The following is an 8,730-nucleotide window of genomic DNA, read 5'->3' as shown; positions in this document are numbered from 1 at the left end:
CCCCCCCCCCCCCGAAACAAACCAGAAAATGATTCAGCCTTTTAGGAAGCAGGAATCTTTGCCTGCTACAAATCTGCAAGTTAAATGTGGCTGATCTAGCAGCTTCTCTAGAATGTCTCTTATCAGGACACAAGTTTCCAGAGAAGGTCAGTCTGCTTCAGAAAGGAGCACATAAAGAATTTAAACTCACTTCCCCAAGCACCACGATCATTTTCACTCCTGGAGTGTCCTGATAGCGTAAAACATGGTCCATGAAAGTTGAGCCAGGATACCTAGATGGAATGGAAGGAAAGAGACAGGGAATTCAACTTTTTACTTTCATGCAATGTGTTTCTGAAAAGAGGAAATTAAGACTCACTGAAAAGGTAAAAACTAGCCCTAATGATTCATGACCGAAGTTGCTGTTAAGCCAGGCAAAAAGAAAGAAACAAATATATGTCTGGGGAAGAAACAGGTTTTTACCTGTCCCCACCAATGGCCACTCCCTCATACACTCCATCTGTGGTTCGGGAGATGATGTTGTTGAGCTCATTTGACATTCCTCCAGAGCGGGAGACATAGGCCACGCTGCCTGGGCGGTAGAGTTTTGATGCCAGGATATTATCCAGCATTCCTCCTGTGTTACCTATTTTAAAGCAGCCGGGTTTGATCCCACCAACCTACAGGAAGAACAGAGAAAGATGCCTGAAGGCTGAGCAGTCTAGGGATATTTCCATAAAGCAAGTGGTATCTGCCAATATTTATATGAACACCAGAAGGCAGCAGCCGCCTTGCATGCCACAGAGTGACCTTCAAACTGAGAATTACTCTGCCTTTTATGTTATAATAAATATGATTTTTTAAATGAATTAAGCTTTTATTTTTCTCAAAAGAAAAATGTGTTAACATTAAAGGGATGTAGGGAGGATGAGATTTAACCAATTTCTTACAGTTGCAGGCCCGATGATTGTGACCCCTTTCTTGTCAGCAGTCTTGATTAGCTTGCGTGTCAGCGCTTCTGGAATGCCCTCCGCAATGATGGCGATGGTGCGGATCTACAGCACAAGATACAAAACTCCCTCAGTAACATCCTGGTGAGTTCCAGGAGCACAGTAGGTTGGGAGAATTACTTAAGAGAAGAACCTTCCCTACCACAACACATACAGGGTGCGAGATCAAGCCTCTGAGAAGCTAGGTAAAAAGTCTTAGTGGAGTGTGAAGAGCTTAGCTCACCTTGTTCCTATATTTATTGTTAAAAAAGCTGAGTTAAGGTAAGTTCCTAACTCTGGGGAAATGCATACCCAGTTTCCATTCAAGAGGTAAAGCACTTAAATAGTATTTTAAAGTCACAATAATGCAGAGTCCTGTTTCCCTGATATTACTAGCCTGGGTTGCTTCAGTGTCTTTGACCTTTGCTGATTGCTCACTTACTTGTGGATAGTTCATGGTCTCAACAGTGCTGTCATAAGCAGATCGCAGAGAGGCAAAGTTGATCAGGACGTCCACCTCTGGGTGCTTCTTCATGGCATCCGACATGTTCTTGAAGACAGGGATCAGAATTTCCTTATGGCCCCAGTAGAATTTCTGCTTATGGTCTCCGCTAAAAGAAACAAAAAAACAAAGTAAGATGGATCTGATCATTTATGCTGCTAAAAAGGAGCTACACAGTACTGCAGGCAGAGAAACAACAAAGCACATTTCTCAAACACCAGCAGCCTGGACTCTCATCTCAAGTTGGGAGTAAAAGTAACCATAACTAACAAGAGGGTCTTCAGTGCATAAAGAGAGTGGTATGTGGAGAGAGTACGGTTAAGGCAGATGTAGAAGGTAAAAGGAGGCAGAAAGTTAAGGTGTAGAAATCCTACAGTAAGGCTAACAAAACCTCAATTCTATTAGACAATGAAAGAAAAAAAATGAACAAGGTAAAGAAACAGTAAATGAGACCAGGATATTAGCAATTATTTAATAACTAAAGGGCAGAAGGAAAGGGAAACTGAAAGAAGATAATCATCCTTCAGGCCTAAGAAACTGGATGGCAGAGTGCCAATCGGCTGATTTCTTATCCCTCTAGAGGAAGATTTCACTATCCAGATGCATCAACAAAACACCCCTGAAAAAGCTTAACACCCAGGCCTTATTCTCCACAACCGAGAGGACCCCCCAGCTGGAATAAGACTGCTGAACAGAGGGCCACTGACTGCTATTGGTCATTAATGACCCCAAGTGACCTTGACCCTGGCAGTTCCTTTTTCCCAGCCTACTTTCCCCATGTGACTTCTATTAGTACAGGGCTCCTCTCTTTCTAACTTTAAAACTTTTGCACCATATGGTAGCTGTGCAAGGAGAAACTGGCAAAGTTTCATGTGGCTGCATCTCAGCAGTAGGAAATCTGTGCCTGTATTTTGTGCTGGTAAAGTGCTCTGCAAAATGCCTCTTGCTCAAGAGGGATTCCAAAGTTGTAATTATCATTAGATACTAACAGTGAGGTGCTTGATTGGAAGGCAAGGTAAGGAGGATTCAAAGGGGGAGATTCACTGCAGGACAGAGATGTTTCATGATTCAATGTCTCAGCTTTATATAAAAACCTAGCAGAAAGCTCCTGTCTAACTTTCTCAGGAAAACAGAATCCCAGACAGTCACTCCCTCATTCTCACCACTGTCCCATTCTTCACCTCCCTATCACTCCTTTTCAAAGAAAAATAACTTCTTCCAAGGTAGAATGACTCCTCAACTCGGCCAGTGCATTGGTACCAAGCTCCAGCACAACCACTTCCTGCAGGGAGCAAGGGAGGCATAAAGCAACTAGGGCAGCATGTGGATGGGGAATAAAAAGCAGCAGCAAGCTTTGCAAAATTACTACTAAATAGCACATGGCCCAGAAGCAAGCAAATAAGGACTGTGACTTTGTATAAACTGCTGTACAAATTCAGCCAGAGGAGTCTCTGCTATAGGGATCTTAAACTATAGAAGAGATAGAAGTAAGAAGGCCTGACTTGTACTTTGGATGGAGCAACTAGCACTGGCTGACAGGTCCCAGAAAACTAGAGTAAAATCCTGGAGAATCAAGTCAAACACTAAGCTCCTGGGATTTCAAAATACGATTAAAAAGGCACTAAAAATGGACATGTTACCAAGCCAAAGGAAGGGACAATCCCTTCCCCAGGGTCTACAGAGGTCAAACAGATCTACTCTGAGGCAGGACACAGAAACCACTTATTTTATCTGGGAATGCCTACCATTCCAACTTATGGCCATGCCAGACTGAAGACACCCAGGCTCCTAACTAAGCTGAACTGGACCTGGCCAGTATGCGAATGATGACCACATAGGAATCCCTCAGGCTAGACACACAAAAATCAAGGAGTTGTGGAAGAACACCAGGCAAATACTAGTCAAAAGGGTGAGGGAGTCAGGAGTGAGAAGACAGATGTAGGAGACATAGGATGAGGTGGAGCAGTGCTGAGACCCGAGGAATAACAGAGATTCTTAAAGAGGAGGAAGCCAGCAGGAAGATTTAAGGGAAACCAAAAAGGCAGCTCACTTACGTGAATGGATAAACCATGGCAGCAACCGAAGGTTCATCCCTGGAACAGATATAGTCAAAGTCCAGCATGCCCTGGACAGCCCGTGTCTGCATGCCCCAAACAATTGCTTTGGTGTGACGGCTGAACAGGGTTGTGGCTTTACCTGTCCAGAGGCACAGGGGAGAGAAAAGACAAAACAACTGACCCAAATATCAAGTTGTGCATAACCAGAGCTGCAATGCTATGTATCCCACATGTCTGCCAAGAAGGCTTTTAAACTGGGCAAATTCCCTCTCCAAACCCGCTGGAAGTAGCAGACAGGCCACTCGAGTGAGGGCAAGCAGCCTGAGAGGTCTCACTGTAGGTGCTGCCCTTCAGATTCACAAAACAGGTAAGGATTCCATCAGTGGCAGAGCGAGGAGGGAGAAGTGGAAAACTGCTGCCTCCTCTCAACCCCAAAATGTACTAGCCATGCTCTCCCTCCCCCCACTTCCCAACTGGACTGGTCAGTAGATGTATTCTGTGGAGCTGAAGAGAGAAAGAGAAAAAGAGAGAGACCAATGCTGAAGCATGTATTTTGCATGTAGCTTGTACTCCAAGAGGTCCACAGGAAGCCAGATTTCTATGTGGATGGAGTTTCCCACATAAGGGCACAGGGAGCGGGGAGAAAAAGCAAGAAAGCAGCTTAACATTACTCAGGCTAGGCTTTCAGTTCTTTTTGAGTATATGAATCCAACATGCGACTGGCTGTCTCCAGCATTTCCAGGTGGCACAGAACCTGGCTTCTGGGAGCAAGCTCACAGAAGAGGATGGCTTATCTGCTTACATTGCAGTCACACAGATTTTTAGGAGGAGATATTCTGGGCCCCTCTCTCTAACCTCAGGCTATTTGTTCATTTAGAAGTCTAAGGATCCCTTCACCAACTTCTGGGTATAACTAACCCTGGAGCTGAAAACCTGGTTTCACTCTTAACTCTTGCTTCATGCTGGTTACCAGCACTGTTTGCTCCCCGCTTTAATTTTATGACTTTCCCCATCCCTGCAAGTACATGGATGGTTCACTCAGCCATACTGCTGCTTAGCTGATGTCTTTGATGGATTCTAGACTGAGAATATCATAAAAAGCCAGAGCATTTATCTTCCTGGCAATTACACAATGTGTCACCACATCCATTTTAAACAAGAGAGACCAAGAGAGGGAGATGGTTTGCTACAAGGGATAGTTAGCAGCAGAGCTGGAATCTGAATCCAGGAGTCTTTCCATCACTGCTCTGAGCTAACTGCCCTGCTCCTGCAAGTGACTGAAACTTCACTTACTCAGCTCTCCAGCCTTATCCAGCAAAGGGCTGAAGAAAAGGCTAAAATCCCATCAGCTGCCATGGGAAAGCAATGCAAGCTCAAATGTTTGGCTGAATGGGTAAAGCAGCCACCAACTGTAGCTGATTCATCAGAAGCTTCCTTGTGTACTGGGAATGCCTCAGACAGATGGGACCTGTGTAATTATGATTTTATTTAAACACACAAATAAAATGTGTTTCTTAAAATCATCCAACTACCTGATTCTGATCAAAATAAACACCAACATCTTGGATGTGTGGGTACATGTGTTTTAAAGAGTGTCAGGTCATCCATAGTACACCCAGGTCAGAATTAAAAGGGGTGTTGTTTATTGAAGTCACCTCCCTGCAATGATCCCTCTCCTTTTAGGTTGATTTTTCTCCCTTAATCCTCCCATTGTTAAAACTGTTCCTCCTTTGCACAAATAAGCTTCAGATCTGCATTTCAAAAGCAGCTGAAAAGCAAGAATGGTGTCACACTCTACAGGCCACAGGAATGAGGGAAGGTGGGGGAACCAGACAACACTGCAAACTTTTGGAGAGAGAAAAACAGCATAAAAAAAAAGGTCAGCTGCCAGCAAGGCCAGACACATTCAGCTAGTCACAGGCATCCTACCTTGAACACGTCTTGAAGTTGGGGCTGAATCTGTTAAAGAGAGAATCACTGATGCAACAATATAGCACAGCTAGTGGAATACAAAACTTTGCCTGCTGCAACCCTGATAACCAGGGATCCAAGTTTTCTGTTTCCCTTGGAAAAACGGAGTAAAATGCAGATCTCTCTCTTTACTGGAGTCAAATGTGGATTTCTCATTTTAGCAGAGAAACCTGTGGATTTTGCAGTTTTGCAGTGAGCCTGCTGCAGGGGGGCATAGTTCCAGCCTGCAGGGGGCTGGGAGGGAGTTGGAAGAAGGTAGTCAGGCAGACGGTGCCATATGCATCTACATGCACATGGCCCCAGGCAGCCTGGAAAGCAGTTCTTGCAGGTATGTTGGGGGGTGGGGGACAGAATTGAGGCCCCTGTAAGGAGGGAGGGAGTGAGCTGGGCAGGGCTGGAGCTGGGACTGGAGCTGGGCAGGGCTGGAACTGGGGCTCCTGCCCAGCCAGGTAGTGCATGGGGCTTGGGACCCAGGCTGCAATCCACAGCTGCAAAGCCCCAGCAAGGAGTAGGATGTGACCATGGGCAGCTGGGGGGACAGCTCCCCATTGCAGTGCACACTCCTGGGGGGGGGGGGGCGGCAGGGGAAACCCACACCCCCCAGATCTGTGAGTGGGGTGGGGATGGGCTGCCCACTGCAGGCTCAAGCTCCTGTGCCCTGCTGCCCTCCCCTGGGGCCTCTGCAGCCTGGCAGTGTGGTTGCGCAGGATAGCTGCTTACCACTGCAAGCTCTGTGCTGCCCCAGCGAGGTGTCCTCTCTGTATGTGCAGCAGCTTTGAGGGGCACAACCCCATGCTGCCACCCTCACTGCAGCCACGTGTGCAAGGGGCACATTGCCAGCACAGCGCAGAGCTCTCAGCAGCAAGCAGCTTCTCCGTGTGGCTCCAATGTTCCCTACTGTGCTGGGTTGTGCCTGATGGCTTCCAGAGGCCCCAGGAGAGGGCAGCGGGGTGGGAGCCAGCACCCACAGCTTGTGCCGGCCCCCACCTCTGCCCCATGCAGATCTGGGGGGGCATGGGTCCCCCCTGCCCCTCTAGGAGTGCACACTGTAAAATGGGGAGTCAACCCCTTTCCCGAGCCCGGAGCAGGCAGCAGGGGGAGCCAGGCTCTGCTCTGCTGCAGCAGCCACCACCTTCTGATGGGGCCACTGGGCTGTGGACCTGGGTCCCTGGCCCCATAGCCCTGGTAGCTGGGGGGGCCCCCCCCCTCAGAGGAGGGGCTTTAATTTTAAATAACTGATTTGGGGGTTTATTAGAGCGCGTTTGCAAATTTTTTAAAATCAGGGAAAGCCAGTATCCCTGCTGGTAACTCAGTGGCCTCTAGTGATTTGTTTAAACTGTTTCCCTGCATAATGCACTGTTCTTTTTTAATTAAAAAAATAGCACAGACTGACAAAGTAGAAGGGAACTCCAGATTGGGCATTTTAAAAACAGAAAGGGGAAAAGACCTGTTTAATTAAAAAAAATGGCTAGGTCACTCCAGTGTTATGACACAATATACTAATAGTAAGCAGCTCCAGCAACTCCTGACCAAATAATAAATTAAAAAAAAAAAATCATGTGCAGAACTACAGCTTAGAGATACCACACATTCCAAACACATTTGTGCAGCAGCAACCAGCCTAAAGTGGTTTCTGAATGTACAGAATGAAGTCAAAACATCTGCTTTCCAGATGTCTGGACACCAAACATTCACTGCGCAGGAATTTGTGCTCATCCCAGTGCAGATACGTTTCAAGCACAAGATGCTTTGTCTTCCGAACCATAAGCTAAATTACAGCTTCCACAGTCCATTTAACCTTCAACCTTTTTTCTAAGACTACCCACAGAACTGGCTATTAGTAACAGTTGGGGTGACAGTAATGGCTCTTTGTGACCTTACCCATTAGGAACTGGTCTGAGTCCTGCTGCATGTACATAATGTTCGTCTCGCTTACTCCTGAAATACCTTTCCCACTCTTAATTCTAATGGAGGAAACAGGAGGAGCTTCGAGGGCTTGTGGCTGTGTTAAGACAGGGAAGTTTCCCAGCTAACTAGATTAAAAAAAAAAACAACAAACAAACCCTTAAACGTGCTAACCTCAAGGGATATCTCAATTCACTGGAGGCAGCAGGCCATGGCGCCTAATACTCTGCCCAGAATTTTAAACACAAACCCAGGTGCAAGGTATGCCTTTCTAGGCAGCGATGTGGTTTCCAACACCACAATATCCAACTACTTACAAACACCAACAAACAAAAACCAGACAACCAAGTGGGACAATACTGAGGAAATTTTCCCTATTGGCTTCACATGTGTGAGGGAGCTGGGAGGCTGCAACTCTCAATTTCTGCTATTTCCCCTGGGAAAAAGAAAAACAAAACAGCCCACGCAAAAGACAACTCTGCCTCATCTTTTTAGAAATGAGTAACCCTCCAAGTAACAATGGTTATAGAGCTCAAGCTTGGAGTTACAGCCGATTCCACAAAGATGCTTAGCTGGGACCATGTCCCCCATGCCGAGCTGAAGAGCAGTGGAGGGGAGGCAGTGGGGTTGACCCTTTCAAGAGCTGGAAGCAGAAGGGGGCAGGGTGTGTAAGCATTGCTATTAGTGATAGACCAGGATACTGAGCTTACCAGGAGGTGCCACAGACTTCGCTTTCTTGGCTGGAGTGATCTCATCAGGCTTGGATTCAGAAAAAGAGGCAGTTCTGCTTGGTGCTGGTGTCTGAAAGAAAAAACCCAGGTGTAGGGCTGGCAAAGAATGATGTAGCAACGTAGGGCTTTCTTGGAGATTGGCAATTCACTTTGGTACCTCCAAAGCAAAAAATGGTTTTAAAGAACTGCAGCACTGTAGCAGAAAGGGATTTCGGAGTCATAGTTGACTCCAAGATGAACAGGAATCAATGTGATGAAGTGATCAGTAAAGCTAAATGCACTTTATCATGCATTAGCAGGTGCATCACAAACAGGTCCAGGGAAGTGATGCTTCCCCTCTGTGTGGCACTGGTGAGGCCACAACTGGAGTACTGCATTCAGTTTTGAGTGCCGTACTTCAAGGAGGGATGTGAATAATCTTGAGGGTCCAGAGGAGGACCACTTGTATGGTTAGGGGCCTGCAAGTAAGGCTCTACTAAAAGGAGAGATTGAAGGACCTGAATCTTTTCAGCCTCTGCAAGAGAAGGCTGAGAGGTGATCTTGTGGCCATCTACAGATTCATTTTTTTTTGGGGGGGGGGGGGGGGGGGGGGGAAG

The 8,730-nt window shown here is 46.6% G+C and overlaps 1 protein-coding gene across 2 annotated transcripts in view; it reads right to left on the bottom strand.

Moving 5' to 3' along the window:
• The window catches only part of ACLY (ATP citrate lyase), a 40,623-nt gene that overhangs the window by 7,904 nt on the left and 23,989 nt on the right, over nucleotides 1-8,730 (bottom strand). The window contains exons 13-19 of one of the 2 annotated variants that reach the window (XM_019506286.1): nucleotides 8,114-8,204; nucleotides 5,457-5,486; nucleotides 3,525-3,666; nucleotides 1,411-1,579; nucleotides 930-1,034; nucleotides 463-659; nucleotides 191-272 (exon numbers count right to left, since the gene is read on the bottom strand). In XM_019506286.1, the coding sequence (XP_019361831.1) occupies nucleotides 191-272; nucleotides 463-659; nucleotides 930-1,034; nucleotides 1,411-1,579; nucleotides 3,525-3,666; nucleotides 5,457-5,486; nucleotides 8,114-8,204 (816 nt within the window). The remainder of the gene's footprint in view (nucleotides 1-190; nucleotides 273-462; nucleotides 660-929; nucleotides 1,035-1,410; nucleotides 1,580-3,524; nucleotides 3,667-5,456; nucleotides 5,487-8,113; nucleotides 8,205-8,730) is intronic. The other variant, XM_019506296.1, reaches the window with a different exon arrangement.

Source organism: Gavialis gangeticus, unplaced genomic scaffold (assembly GCF_001723915.1).
Source record: "Gavialis gangeticus isolate Ggan-Ray unplaced genomic scaffold, GavGan_comp1, whole genome shotgun sequence".
Classification (NCBI taxonomy): Eukaryota; Metazoa; Chordata; order Crocodylia; family Gavialidae; genus Gavialis; species Gavialis gangeticus.
The sequence above is the reverse complement of the archived record's forward strand: the minus strand, read 5'-3'. Positions and strand labels throughout refer to the sequence as shown.